The sequence below is a fragment of the Takifugu rubripes genome, chromosome 13 (genome assembly GCF_901000725.2).
Source record: "Takifugu rubripes chromosome 13, fTakRub1.2, whole genome shotgun sequence".
Taxonomy (NCBI): domain Eukaryota; kingdom Metazoa; phylum Chordata; class Actinopteri; order Tetraodontiformes; family Tetraodontidae; genus Takifugu; species Takifugu rubripes.
The window spans coordinates 11,002,889-11,018,586 of record NC_042297.1 but is presented as its reverse complement, the minus strand read 5'-3'; the positions used below and the strand labels follow the sequence as shown (position 1 = coordinate 11,018,586).

The window sequence follows — 15,698 nt, the reverse complement described above, 5'->3', positions numbered from 1 at the left end:
TTCCGCGCATGCGCCTTAACGTGGTTGCGTCAAGCCGAGATGAGAGCGGAAGATCGATGAAAAGAGCTTCACAATAAAATATATACTCGAAAGATGGATCAGAAATAACGTGAAACCCAACACCTCCGACGAGCAAACAGACCGTTTATCGTTGAAATAAATGTAACAATTAAATATAAATGTCATTTTAAATGCCGCGTTACAAATAAACGGCTATTTGAATGTATTATTCCTAGAGGAATATTAACAAAGCAGCTTGTAAATTGAAAAAAAGATAAAAACACAATTTTAACTTGGTACATTTGCCTTGGTTATCTGCGGATTCCACCTTCCCCGATAAAAACAAACAAAAAACAAAACAAAAAAAAACCCATTTGGATTCGTGTAAAATAACGGCTATTATTCTGAAAGGCCGTAGCGGAAGTGCGCTTCCGCGTCAGCTGTGCGCTGACGCTGGAGCGGCACGCGGCGGCAGCGGCAGCGGCAGATAGACGCTGTCCCACCTCCAGATCACACCCAGCGGGGCTGCAGCGCACCGCTCCTCCGGTACCGACACTATGATGAGCAGAACCCACGTCTAAGCCGTGACTGTGGACACGCACCGAGGTGGACCCGCACGGACAGACCAACAGAAGACGGGACGCGAACTCCACTTCGCCGCGGATTTCTGGGTCCCGCACGAATAAGATCTTTTTCTCCCTCTTATTCATGTCAACATGTCATCGTCGGGCAAAGACGCCAACTATGTGGGACCGTACCGACTGGAGAAGACCCTCGGCAAAGGACAGACAGGTTAGTGACACCCCCCCCCCCCAACCTCAGAGATGCGCGGACACCGACGCCGCTCGCTGACATCACGATGCGATTGTTGCGGTTTCTGCGGCGATTCTGCGCACCTCTGAATCCGCGGAGCGCTCGGGTGCGGAGCTCTCTGCTAGATGCGGTTCCCATGACGGTGACGGTGATGATGGGATGGTGCGTTTGTGGTCCCTGTTGTCAGGCAGAGGCTTCCTGAATGCAGCGCTTCTGAATATTCTTGCCTCCAGTGAGCTATAGCATCTGACACACATGGACAATCTCTGCAGAACACACACTCACACACACACACACACACACACACACACACACACACACACACACACACGCACACACACACACACATGCATCTGTCAGGTTTATCAGATAAGTGGTTTGTGGTGCTGATTTAAGACCCTGTGAGTGATTCATTTTCATGGATCTACTTTTTATCCATTCTGCAGTGAACAGCAGGTGATTCAGTCCCACTTTCTTCACTGGTACCAGAACCAGGACTCTGGGTCTTGGGCTCTTTGCCCTTTCTGACAGCTGCCTGTAGTCAAACAGACATGCGAGGGCGCCTCAGCTGCAAACTGCGAGGCTGCGACATTCAGTGGTCAGAGGTCACGGAGAGCACGTTTCTGACTGGGAGTTGAGCTCCGAAGACAACGATCATCACAATAATGCCACTTTGACCTTTGATTATTTGTTTGTTTGTTTGTTTAGCTGCTCTCTAGAGCACCGCCAGGCATCCTGGGGTCCAGTTTTTTTGGTTTTTTTTGCCTCTAAAGAACCAGACATCATTGACGTGTTGTGGTCAAAGATTCTGGACTCTGATGGTGGTAATTGAAATTTTAGCTCTGTAATTTAATCCAGTTCCACGCAGAAGAACTTCCTGGAGTTAAAACTGTGGGAAGAAACTGTGCTGAGAGTAGAAAGTCCCACCGCCGTCACCTCTGTGGCTGAATTATTCATAACCAGCTAATCAGCTGCATGGCGCTAACGGTGAGAGGAGTGCCGCGCCGCTTCAGCTGAGACACAAGCCGGCGTGGAAACAGTCCTGCTCAAACTGTGAAGCCCTGCGTCAGGTTTTAGAGGTCGCCGTTCGCTCGGTCCACACACCCGCTGCTGTCAGCACCTTCTGATCCAGGAGCGCGGGGTGTGTGCGAGTGTGTCAGAGTGTGTGAGAGCCACATCCAGCCGTAGAAACCATGCTTGTTTGGGAAGTGATATAAGTCAAGAGATGAGCTCTGTGTCTGGGACCTTTCAAGTTCCCGATCCAGGCTGGTCCAGGACGTCCTCCTGCTAGCATTAGCATCTTCTCCTTTATTTGGGGGGAAACCTCCCGCTCTGCCACGGTTCATGTTCCTGATTGAGCTGGCAGTTGGAACAATGGCTTCATGGTGTTCGTCTGGGGGTCGGCGGCGTGAAGCTGTTCTGACTCGGAACAATTAGTCCGTGTGTGTGAGAGTGTGTTTGAGAGTGTGTGTTGGGGGTTGAAGCCACGGCGCCCCAGCCTCCATACTGTGCTTATGTTTTTAAGTGTTGGCCAACATTGGGGCTGGTTGTCATGGTTTCAACCCTGGGTCCGCGACAATAGCCGCCTCTTTTGCGGCGGCAAGCCGCCGGTCTTTTCCTGCTCTGGTTCAATGTCCCCGCCTCTCAGATCCGCTGTTCAGAGATGCCGACAACTCAAGATGCCAAAAATTCAATCTGCGCCTCTGTTTGCTTCCTTTGTTTTCAGTTTTCAAAATGCCAACTTTCGCCTCCGATGGTGTTGCTTCTTCCTGCTACTTCCTAATCAAGATTTGTAGCATCGTTTCCCTTTCATTTCACCTGCGGGAGGTGTGAGAGGGATGCAGGCTTGTGATTGGACGATACAGTGCCCGGGAACTTTACACGACAGAAACCGAAACAATAAATCAGCTCCGACTTGGAGCCGGCGATGACATCATTGGTTGTTGTCTGCGGCGGCGCGCGCGAGTGTGTCTCTCGCTGTCCCATTTCAATGAAAGTGTCACGTTATTGATGCGGAGCGTCCTAAATACTGAAGTCCCTGGGCTGGGGGGGCGGGGCTTGGGAGGGGGGGCTGCACAGATGGCTGCCTTTAGGTGGCTGAAACACAGCTTCATTATCAGCAGGTTGCAGGTGGTAACACTCCCATGATGTGTGTGTGTGTGTGTGTGTGTGTGTGTGTGTGTGTGTGTGTGTGTGTGTGTGCGCTTTGCTCCTTTTGGCTTCACGAGACATAAAGAGAAATATTGATATGTGTCCTGAACCAGTCTCCTTTGTGCTCCCTCAGTAAATCCACCCTGCAGCTCCAACATGTTCCCTCTCGCAGACTCGAGTGTTGCGAGGAGGAAACGGCTTTTTCTTCGTTATCGTGCGGACGACGTGAAAGGTGGCAGATCCCTGAAAGAATCGTTGCCTCCTTGCTTGGAGAAACTTTGGAGAAAAACTTGGGATTAAATGTGTTCCAGCTCTTCTCAGGACATCACTGTGGGGTTAGGATTAATTCCTGATAAATCAGGTGCATATCTTTAAAAACTTTATTGATCGGGCTGGTCAGATGTGATTACTGTGTGTGGGTGTGTGTGTGTGGGTGTGTGTGTGTGGGTGGTTGGTGTTTACAGACACAATCGGACTGAAGGCTAGCATTAAAACGTCTCGGCGTCCTCCTCCCCCATTCCCCCCCCCCCGTCTACAGTACATCTCTGGCTTCCCTCCATCACTCACCTTCCCTGTTGAGTTGTTGGTTACCATGACAACCGGAGGACTACTCTTTTACTTGTTCTGGAGGGAGGGGGGGGTTGTTTGAGCCATTCAATAATGAGAATCCATGTCTGTCTGTCTCCCCCACTCTCTCTATATATATCTCTCCCCCACAAACACAGACACACACACACACGCACACACATACAGGTGTAGTGTTTGCAACCACATCGGTGTGAAGACAGAGAGGAGGAAGAACAGATTGTTACCTGCATGAGATGCAAAGACAAAGCTAATAGAGGAGGATGAAAGCCCCTAACAGATGGTGGTCTTTCCTGTCTGAATCACTGGTTTGACTCCTGTCATCACATGATCTTCTCCAGCTCCTCCAGGAGGACACGCAGGCGTTCCACGAGTACATAGAAACATTTCTGGTTCCATGTCGCAGCTCTTGAAGTGAGGACATTTTGGTTGGTCCCCACAACTTCAAAGGACATTTTGAGGGTTAAAGCACGGTTTTAAGGGTGGACCAGTGTTGGGCTTCGGATCGGGAACTGGGAAATGTATTATGTCTATGAAAGTCCTCACAAAGATAGAAGTAAAAGTACGAGTGTGCATTAAATAAAGCAACAGATGTGATATTGTTAGCTTTTCCCTTTTTAACCCAGCGTCAGTGTCAGCTGCTGATAGCAAAGCCGCGGCATGGCACTGGTAACGTGACCTCTTGACAGCTGTGGACACCGAAGCGAGGTGGCTAACATGGCTCACGTTTGTTTCAACATTACAGTTGTGTTGCCATCGCTGTGAACCCGACACTGTCGGACGTTGGCTGTTAGATGTTTCGCTTTCCGTTCAGCTTACTTGGCGTCTGAAGCTAGCGCTGTTTGGGTTCTGCCAGCTAGTAGCTAATGAGAGATTTGTGTCGCTGCCTGATGGTCAATACTTCAGTGTCTGATTGGAACATCTGTTACCTGCAGCAGGAAAAGATAAACCAGCTCCAATAACCAGCTCAAACATCACGCCAGAACAGGTGGGAAGAGCAGTTAGCCAAAGACTTCCACTCTTCAGTCCTCACTGGATCACGGTTAAGCTCGTTGTTAAAATAATGAAAGAGCGTGGTTTTCCCGCTGTCATCTGTTGGCCGTCTTTTCTGTAGCTCAGTCCAACTTGAGTTGCGCGTCTGCATGCAGATGTGTTTAACGGCTGATTCGATGGGTGGTAATCAGGGAGACAGGCTATGGCTGCCGATGAGGCTCCTTATCTGTCCCAACGTTTATGTTCCTCCGGCAGCCAAAAAATTAATGCAATTGAGCATAAACCCCGGCCCTCCTCTCCTTCTCCAACCAAACCCACTTCCTTCCAAGGGGAATCTGCACATTTCCCCCTGAGTCAGCAGTTACGGCGTCTGAAATTACCCAGAGAAGAGCTGCTGATCTGGCCCTGTTCCTGCTCTGCGGCTTGGCTTCATCCTGCAGGAATAAGGAACTTCTCTCAGAGATAAATCCACTGTCCGCCTCCGAAAACCCTGACATCAGCGTGCCGGTGCATGATGGGAGGGCTGCGCGCTCTCAGGCCACACCTGGACATCGGACTTTTCCACACCGCTGACCTGCGGAACCCACTGAGGTGTCCTCTCATTCAAACATCGTGTTCTTTAATGGGATCAATGGGCGGGTTGGCGGAACCAACCAGCACATGGCGGGTCGCGCACGCGGCGTTTCAGGTCGTCGTGTTGATAGCGTTCAATTTATCTTTATTCGTAAAGCGCCTGTTACAATTACAGCTGTCCTGAGAACTTACTCACACCTCGACCGCACGCCGTCCAATCCGGTACCACCCTGAATACACATGCTGAAATGTGTTATTAGTAATAAGAATGATTGTGTGTGTGTGTGTGTGTGTGTGTGTGTGTGAGAGGGAGCTCAGGTGAAAGTAGCTCTCTATGCCTACAGGTTATAGATGAGCTGATACATTAATTACGACCTGCTGCATTAAATATCCGCCGTGGTCTGAGGTGGGTAATTCTGGTTCAGGTCCATATCTCCAGCGCTGATCTCTGTCTGCGTCATTCAGGGCTTCTCCGTTTAGCGAATCCTCGCCAAAGAACATCAGGGAATCGATTGTTCTGCTGAAGAATTTTAACGATTTGGAGGAAAACAGCTTGTTCAGTGAACATCTGATGGGACAAATGAGCAGACCCTCTGGACGGAGCACGACGGTCCCCCCCCCACCCCCGTCCCTCGCAGCCTCGCCCCTCCACCCCCGTCCATGGGGTTCACACGTCACGGCTACGCTTCGCGCGCTGCTTGGCAACGTGCTCGTGCGCAAGTGTGAACGAGCGTGCTGCGAGGGAGGGGCAGGCCATGCTTAGGCTCGGCGCAGTTAGCTAGTGTTCAAATGGGACTAATGAGTCAAACTCGTGGTTGGTCCGTGTATCTGGAGGACCTGAGCTTCACACACACACACACACACACACACACACACACACACACGCTGGCCTTAATCTGCTCCTAATCTGCCAGTGTTGGTTTGGATGAGAAGCTGAGGTTGGGTCATACTGTAAAGTGCTGATATGGGATGTGGTTTTCAGAGGATGGACGTTCCATTTGGTGATGACCGGAAACACCAGATTTTTGGCTGCTGTGGGCGGAGCTTCGCAATGTTGCGTCTTGCTTTCGCTGCCGAGCGTGTGGGTGATAACCGGAACAGGCTCCTAATGATTGTTAATGAAGGAGGAGGGGCCTCCTGGGGGTCACGACCCTCTTTACGCCACCTGCCAGATGGCCCCCAACATGCTGCGTTTGTGTGCTGCTGAGGGTCACACACACTTTTACCGGCAGAACCACTATGACAACCAGCGCACGTGATTCAAAACAAGCTTTATTCATTCAACTTAGATTTAACAGAGAAATTACAGAACACACACACACACACACACACACACACACTCCTCTCCTTCTTTGGCTCGCAGCTTTTTCATGTTTCCTTGGTTGACCCCTCGCTGGCGTCCTCAGTCCTTCGGGCTAAAACAGCCCCCAGAACGCTGCTGGTGTTTAATTGGATTCAGCCTGTAGGGCTGCTTACGCTACCATGTGGTGTGTGTGTGTGTGTGTGTGTGTGTGTGTGTGTGTGTGTGTGTGTGTGTGTGTGCGTGCGTGCGTGCGTGCGTGTGTGTGTGTGTGTGTGTGTGTGTGTGTGGAGGTCCACATCTGTCAAACATGCTCAGTGTGTTCCTGCTCTCATCAGTGAACCACCAACAATGAAGCTGGAGCTCTAATCTTCACAGTCCTGCAGGTCCACCTGGAGGACACCTGACCCCCCTCATGGAGTCAGGTTTCTGGCTGATCTGGTTAGAAATTAATTCCTGCTTTCCTGCTCATCCTCTGGTGCCTCCCGAGGATCTCCTAGAATCTTCTGCTTGTTCTTGAGGTTTTGCAGGTCAATGCAGAAACCTTCTTGCGTCTCCTCTTGGAGGAGATGGTCCACCTGTGCTTCCTGATTGGGTAGACCCAGAGTAGAATTCCAAACAATGAAGGAAAGGTCAGGAAGAACCCAAGGAGAACAACTGTGGTCTTTATTCTTCACCAAAACATTACCTACAAGATTAAAAAGATTATTTTGAAAGATCAATAAGGGCAGAGACATCAAGATTCAACCTTTTTACTGGTCTCACCCCCATTAAGGTCCTCTGGAGATGAGAGGAGAGCCCTGGTTAAAAATACAACACTACAACCCAGTTTCTCCTACACACACACACACACACACACACTCTCTCTCTCTCTCTCTCTCTCTCTCTCTTACTCACACATTCACACACTCACACTTGCAGCAGACAAAGACTTCGCTGCAAGTGGATGCAGACAGGAAGATGGGCGGAGCCGAGAGGAGGATGGAGTGAAAGAGAGAGCGAGGGGGAGGGGCATGTGTGCTGGGGGATGAATAAAAGACTAGTGGGGGGAGGGGATGGAAGAGCAGGGAGGGAGGAGGAGGAGGAGATGGGGTAAAAATGGAACGCTCGCAGAGTTGTGAAGAGGACGAAGTGTATGATGAATAAAGCGCAGAAGAAGAAAAGACGAGTTTTGCTGGCTCTGATGTCACTGACCCAGCTGATGATGTCATTGTTTTTAATCGGCTCAGCCAATGAGGTTGCAGGAGGCAGCGGTGCATTTTGGACCGACTGTCCTGTCACGAATATGAATATTTGAATGATTAATTTGATTTCAAACGTCCAACACATTTCAAATCAGAACTACCCGTCCCACCTCCGGCAGCCTGTTAAATTAAAATTATGTGAATATAAGTGAGTCTCGTCCACCAGCTGCTGTCCACCGCCGCCACGCTCAGCCGGAAGAAACGGTTCTTGTGATGCCTCCCGGTGGGTGGTCCGGTCTAATTGGGCAGAATCCCGTCTGTCGTACATTATGGACCTTTCAGCACTGAGGAGGCTGCGGTCCAAAGACCTCCAGGGTTTGGAGGCTGGATTCCGGATGGTTGGACTTTTCTCTCTAATTGAAACTGTCCCGATGAGGCTTCGCTGTCGCTGGGGTTTTCGCCCACCGTCCCGGTCCGCCACACTGGGAGGTTCTGTGTGATGGAAGTGAAAGAGATAAAGACAGCCTGCAGGTCTGGGAACCGTCCTATTCGTCAGAGCAGGGCGGGACCAGAATGGGAGCCAGGAGAACGTGAGCGACCAGATCCACAGCCTCAGTCGGCATCAGGTCTGATGAACGAGTCTGTCCTGTGGACTGGTGGAGGCCTCCCACCAACGAGAGCAGCTGTCACCGTGCGGGACCAACGTCCAGACGTGGCCGACGTCAGTCCAGACCGGCCTGAAGCTATGATGATTTGCAGGCATCATGACGTTGATCACTGGTCCATATGTTACCTTTGGCAATGTGAAGAAAGAGGCCGTCCCAGGCTCCTCCTGTCTGGAGATGTGCACTGACATGGAAACACAAGCGCGGATACGTCGTGGTAAAAGCCTCCCTTTGTTGAGGACTTTATAGGCCTCGAGGGGCCGCAAGTATATGAAAATGTCTGAGCAAAGGTCCTACAGAGTGAATGTAGAGCAGCTGGGTTTGTTTCTGGGGTTTTGACTCCATGCTGGACTTCTGAGGTGTTGCGGCAAGATGCGGTTAGCATTGTAAATCTCGTTAGCAAGCGTCAGCAGATCCTTTCTGCTGATGTTTCTGGAGATTGATGTGTGACTGCATGTTTACATAGGACATTTTTCACGTTACTGTTCTCGTCTCTCTGCAGACTGCAGAATATTTGAGCTCATGACAAGAGTCCTGGTACATGATGGATGCTTTGGTCCAGAGTAACACATTTTTCATGCTAATAAAAACAAAAAAGCTTTGTCTGAGATGTTCTTCACTGACCTGATGAACATCACCTCTCATGTCCGTGTTCTGGTTCCTCACCCATGAACAGCCACAAACTGCTGAGGGACCTGTGCGTCTCCCCGTTAGCCTCTATCAGGCTAGCGATGACGCCACACCACCGGCCCAGGAGAATTCAGAAAACCTGGTTTTGGTTCTCAATATGGACGCTGAAGGAAAAGCAAACGTGCCCTCGGCTGACTCCACTTCCTGGTTTGTAATCCGCCGTCTCGGCTGAAGGTTCAGGCAGCCACGGGCAGACAGAATAATTCCTCTGTCAGCCTTTCTGGGATTAACTGGTGTGGGATTTATACTGGGGGGCACCATCACGTTGGGGGATGGGGGAGTGAATATGGGGGTCACAGCGGACTTGATTTTGTTTATGCGAGGATTTATTTTTCACCTCCTGTGAAGAAGGGATTGGACTGGGATGAGAGTCACCTCTGGTTCCAGTCGCAATGGGATGTGGAGCAATGGAGGCTTAACACCCCCCCCCCCACACACACACACACATACACACACAGTCTACAGCAGCCCTGAAAGCCCCTAAAGCCCCCGTTCTCATGAAGCAGCCCCTCGCTCCACAGCTGAACTGGTGCTCCACTTTTCCTCTGGAGCAGGTATTCCCTGTGGACGTCCACCCGTATGTGAGCAGAGAAAACAGCCGAACCTTCGTCCTCTCCAACGCCACAAATGTGCTGAACCCAGAAAGGCGTCTCGTCTTTTTGTAGACAAGGAAAACCTGAAGCTGTCGTGAAAAACACCTCATTAAAGTGGGATTAGCTGCCTCTGCCCCACTTCTGATTCACATCATTATTCCGGATTACACGTGCAGTCGTAGAACTTGTTGTTTGTTCCAGGTTGTGTATCTCCCCGCGCCTCCGCGGGTCTCAGTGGGGTCCTCGGTGTCTGGCGTCAGCCGTGCAGCGGTCTTTGATTGCAGCTCGGAGTCGTGCGGCGGTCCGGCCTCGGCCCGCAGCGAACCACAGCTGAGCCGTGGAGTTTGCTCAGTGGCGGCGTCCCGACACGCTGCGAGTGACTGAAATCACGCAGGACAGGGAGGAAGCCTGGGAGCCTTTAGTGGGGCTCCTTTCCCGCTGGGAGAGCAGATGGTCACGTGACACCAGTGACGGCATCAATGCTTCCTGTTCCGATCAAGAGACCGGAAAACACGCCATAATCCCTTCTCTTCTCCACCCTCCATGGGAGGGTGTTGCCCCCCCTCCCCAGCTGCTTGTTGGAATGTCTCGCATTATGAATAAATGATGGCGTTTTCACCCCAGCGATCACATGGTTTTGACGGTTTATGGAGGTCAGGCTGCTGCAGCAGGAGCAGTAGCCCCACAGCATCAGTGTCAGTCGTGGTGCTGAAGCCCAACAGCGTGGTTACCGCTGCAGTAGCACGCTCAGTGACGCTACCGTCTCTGTTAGCGTTAGCTACAGTAGTAAGTTCTAGTCATACAATCGCTAGTACGAGTGTATCTGCGGTTGTTTGTGCAGTAACCAGTGTGGTGAGCCGCATCTGTTCTGACCCTGACGGGGAACTACAGGCGCTGTCTGCGGTCCTGAAGCTGCTCTGGGAGCAGACTTTATCGAACCAGCGCCGTTTAGAAACAAAGGTGCCTCCGGGAGCCGCCGATAATGTGAAACGGCTGCAGTAGGTTTGTGTCAGAGCCCAGAATCACCACGTTTAACGAGCCCTCATAGACAGCGTGTCTTTGATCCGCACACACACGCGCGCACGTTTCGCTCTGGGGCTGTGATTTGTCTTCTGCCGTCCTTCTCTTTGGAGACGGGGAGAGTATTTATGTAAATTTGCCTCTGAAAAGTAGGTTAAGATGAATTTGGTGCAGTTCCGAACGTCACGGCAGCGTTCGGAACCACGCTTCGACCTTTTTTTACACTTGATTGATCTCAGCTACAACATTTCCTTCGCTTCTCTTGAAAAATAGATGGCCGTGAGTGCGCACGCGACCTGACGTGGGCCTTCCATCAGCGCCAACATGTTTGTTCTCACGTGCTTGGAAGCAGAGCTGTTAGAGAGGAACCACATGGCTGCCCGATCTCTTTTATTTTGACAAAGACGCACTCTGAGGTCAGAGGTGACAACACCTTAAGGTCTCTTTAAACTCTTAAAAGATCTGGTTTTTCCAGAAGTGTCTCGTCCATCACAGCACGTCCTCTTCAAAATGGTGAGCGGCTCATGTGACGGAGCGATGGCGTGCTCACTGGCGGTTTCCTGGGCCCCGGTGGTCACATTTGTGAGATGGGGGATGAGTTCTCCCTTTAGGGGCAGATAATAAAGGCGGAGGACGAGCTGGTGTCTCTGTGGGACGCTGCTATGTCCCGTTAGAGAGACGCTCTGATGTTATTTCCAGCCGCAGCGACCGATTGGCCGGTTCGTCTCCTCCAATCAGAGGAAAGATCTGAAATTGCAGACGAGCTGAATTAGGTGGAAAAATTGTGAAATTTGAGGGAGCAACAATGAGGACAACAGGCGCGTCCTCGGAGGACGTGCGTGTTTGGAGGACGTGCTTTAATGATGTGAACTACGTGTGCTCCTACGTGTTCTTCAACATGCAAATTAAATGTAAATCTACACGTTAAGTTGAAACCAGCAACGACCCGCAGTAACGTCTCCATAAGGACGTCTGTCTTCTGTCTCCCCGTCTCCTGCGTCCTACAGCATTCAGACAGCACGATCTTCCAACTCTCATTATTATTACGATCAAATGCCGGGGATTGAAATAAAAATAGGACTTTCTTCCTCTTCCGCTCAGCTTCATCATCTCATTCTGACTCGTCCTCTCCTCCCTCCCTCTCTCTTTCTTTGTCTTTACTCTTTTCTTTCTGTCAGCATCATCTTGTCCTCCTCGGGGAGTACAGAGGAAACTGGGGGGTGAAGTAATTAATCTGCATTCAGTGGTAAGAGAGGAGGTGTGTGTGTGTGTGTGTGTGTGTGTGTGTGTGTGTGTGTGTGTGCGTGCGTGCACGTGTGTGTTAGACACAGAGCTGCTCATCTCCATCTTCTCATGTTGAGACATCTTGGTCTCCTCTCGACACAAATGGATCCTCTGGCTTTTATCACTGCTGCACTGATGCATGATGGGAGGCTTGGTGGACGTGGGTGGTGTTGATGCACTCGGAGCTTTTCTCTCCCCGCTTTTGGGATTCCTGCTCGCGTTTGTCCTCAGGAGGTAAACGTGCACGTCAATGGTCGTCAGGTGTGGTGATAAGGGCAGGAAGTGATGTGATGATGTTGCTGGTTGGCCGGGTTGATGCAGGACGCTCAGACCAACAGCTTTAAAGATGTTCTCCTTGCTGTCAACATGAAGAACTGTCCCTTCTCTCGTTCCTCCTCCTCCTCCTCCTCCTCCTCCTCCTCCTCCTCATCCTCATCCAAACAGGGAAACCTCCAACTCTCCTCCATCTGCTACATCGGCTGTCAGCACTCCTCCTCCTCCTCCTCCTCCTCCTTCTCCTCATCATCATCTTCACCAGTCAATTCTCATCCACCAGAGAACCAGAAGGATCTTCATCTTCTCCTCCTCCTCCTCCTCTCACTTCTTGTTTCCTCAGCTTCTCGGGTCAAGGAGCTGCCGGACCTCTGAGTCATGACAAACGTGCTGAGCAGCCGGCCTGCGTGATTGGCTGTTGCTGGGTCACATGGTACAGACATGGACGTGTTGGTTACTGGTGTTATTTTTAGAAGCCTCGGGGTTTGCTCCAGTCGTGAGGACGTCCTCGTCTCTGCACGGCAGATAAAGTTTATATAAATGAACATTCTCCTCCTGGTTTACGGGAGGCACCATGGTGACAGACAACTGTGCGTCCAGATGTTCTTTCAAAGCTTTGCAGCCACAAATGTGTGCAGACAGAAGCGATGTGTTTGAGATGGCTGACAGGGGTCATTGTGAGAGGGCAACAACTCAAAGGGCACATTCCTTATAAACCGAAACCATGGAAACGGCCGCGTGCCCACCGCTGAATTACAAGCGTAATTATATGAGCTTTTATACAGAATTCTTGTTGAATTCATTTTTTTTAATTTGGCTCACATGTTTGAAAAGCCCGAGTTTTATAACCACTTAAGCTGCCTGGCAGCTCTTGCTGAAGGTTAAAATACAGTCGGTAAGGGAAATACTGACTGTTGTACCAGTCAGATAAACAAGAATCTGCCTGAAAAGTGTTCAGACATTGTAAAACTGCAAATTTATACATTAAAGTTGCAGACTTAGGAGGCTAGCTGTTAGCTGGTTTCTATCTTGACTTTAGTTTTGAACTTCTGCCTGTTAAACGTACTGTTTTTTCCTGTCTGGAAACATGTCATAGTCATCAAAATAGGATTAAAACATTATATAAATGAGATGGGAGCAACTGTTTCCTGGTGCAGATGATGATGATGACAACTTGCAAACAGGAACATGCTACGTTGAAGATGGTTGGTTTGTTCAGACTGTTGTGTTGAAGTCTTTGGGACAAAATGTCACCAAGAGACGTCATCAGAAACATTTGAAATGTTGCGTGTTTAGAGGAGCAAGATGTGCGGTAAAGCCTGACTGTTGGCTGACTGTTTAAAAGGCCGATTCATAAAGACCAAAGTGAGTGCCCATGAAAGACGGGGCTAAAAATAGACCAATGTCTCTGAAGACATCATGCAGGGAGGAATCACCCCTGCAGCTTTGGGCAGAAAGATGGACAGAAACAGGAAGTGTGCTGACTCTTTATTCCAGCTGCATCTTTCGGTTTCACTCTTTTATGTAGTGAGAGAGATGAAAAGGTTTAAGGGTGACAAAAGGTTGAATGTTGGGTCAACATGGCTGACATGAAGCACCATGGCTGACATTTGTCTTCCTGTGTGTGTGCGTGTGTGTGTGTGTGTGTCTGTGTGTGTGTTCTCCAGTGAAAAAGACATCAGGGCTCATTAACAACCACGTTCTGACAGGCGAGTCGAGTCAGGTCGGAGCCGTGTTGGAAATTAATTTACACAGAAAAATGTGTGTGTGTGTGTGTGTGTGTGTGTGTGTGTGTGTGTGTGTGTGTGTGTGTGTGTGTGTGTGTAAGAGAGAGAGATGCAGACCGGGGCGAGGTGCTCTCCGGAGGAGGTGACAGAGCAGCCAGAGACTAATTACACAGAAGGTGGAAGGTTTCACCGCAGGGTCGTACGGTTCACCAAGTGAGGCTAACATGAAACCGCTAACTTGGAACCGCTAACTTGGAACCGCTAACTTGGAACCGCTAACTCAGTTGACCTGAGACTTGGCTGGAGGTGATTGGCCGCAGTGTGTTTGTCCAGCGGATTGGTTGACTGGAAGTGTGTCTGATGTAATCTTAGATGAACTAATACCGTATTGGCCCGAATATAAGACGGTGTTTTTTGCGTTGAAAGAAGACTGAAAAAGTGGGGGTCGTCTTACATTCGCGGTCTAGACATTATACCCATTCACAACGCTAGATGGCGCCAGATATATTTGAAGCGAATGCTGAACTAAACGTCCCAGGCCAAAGCGAACCCCTGTCACGAAGAAGAAAAATAAAAATAGCGGTAGCACGAAGAAGAAAAGTAAAAAATAGCGGTAAGAAAGAAAAGAGAAGAAAATAAGAGAAGAGATAACAGAAAATAGAGAAATGTAGCGACAATCTGGAGAAAAGTGGATATAATCGAAGATATAATCATTTGTTTCAAATGTACTGTAATTATTTTCTGTATAAAAATTAAATTTGGTGTTCAAAAAGTCTTTTTTCAAACTTGAGTCTTGAAAAAGAGGGGGTCGTCTTATAATCAGGGTCGTCTTATATTCGGGCCAATACGGTAAACTCATCTTGATCGTTCTTTTCCTCCTCTGAAGCACTGTAATCTTCCTCCTGTCACATGACCTGTCAGTCAGACGCAGTGGCAACGTCTGAATAGGAATGATGTCACCCTGGAAACGCTCTCGTTCTGATGTCGCTCTCCGACTGCAGTCGCATTTCTTCCTCCTCCGAGAGCACCGCAGGAAGCCGCTCTCTCACTCTTCCTCTCGAGGCCTGACCCCCTTTCCCGGCCTCCCTCCTCATCCTCTTCCTCTCCTTCCCCGCTCCAACCCCCCTTGATTACCTCATTAATGAAGAAAGAGGATGTGTGGGGGGGCTAACCTTGACACAGATATCCTCCTTTTCAGCAGCTTCACACAAAATTGTTGGCGGTAGTTAAAAGCTGAACAGCTGTTTGGACGTCATCTGTTGCCTGGTAGTTTTCTCAGCCAATGGCTAATTGATCTCCCCTCTTCTGTCCTCGTGCTCTCTGCTGATTGGACGGCTGCGTCCTGCCTTCCTCAGGAGCAGGAATGACGTCACATATTTCATAAAGCTCAGTCAATTTGCAAACTTTTGACCCGTTCCCGCGGCCACTCGGCTCCTCTGCAGGGATCAGTCCAGATAGATCAATAATGTGATCAGTGATGTCTGCAGACCCAAAGGTCCTCCTCAGAATCCTAACAAACAAGTCAAGCGGTAAATGCAGTTGTGGTGGGGACACTTTCTCAGCGGGTCCGGTTAAATTCCCCCCCAGCTGCCATCTTGACCCCTCCCTGAAATGTTTAAGGCATCTCCCTGTGTGGTGGCAGATGTGCTGTACAGCTGTGGACTCTCAGGAGCTTCAGCTGGAAAGAAAAGCATCTCATCTGGAGTTCACAGCGGAACCGCGGATGGATGCTGGGACGCTCTCTGATGGTTAGCTTGTGCCGTGACATTGACGACGGCGTGGGCGTGATCTCAGCAGAGCGTGGCTCCGCTGGGATGGCTCCGCTGGGATGGCTCCGCGGTTCACCG

The 15,698-nt window shown here is 50.1% G+C and overlaps 1 protein-coding gene across 4 annotated transcripts in view; it reads left to right on the top strand.

Annotated features, from left to right (window-relative positions):
- The first annotated feature begins 451 nt into the window (after positions 1 to 451).
- LOC115252051 (serine/threonine-protein kinase BRSK2-like) overlaps positions 452 to 15,698 on the top strand; it is a 29,775-nt gene continuing 14,528 nt past the window's right edge. For all 4 annotated transcript variants that reach the window (XM_029846349.1, XM_029846348.1, XM_029846347.1 and 1 more), the window contains exon 1: positions 452 to 792. In XM_029846349.1, the coding sequence (XP_029702209.1) occupies positions 717 to 792 (76 nt within the window). In that variant the 5' untranslated portion in view covers positions 452 to 716. The remainder of the gene's footprint in view (positions 793 to 15,698) is intronic.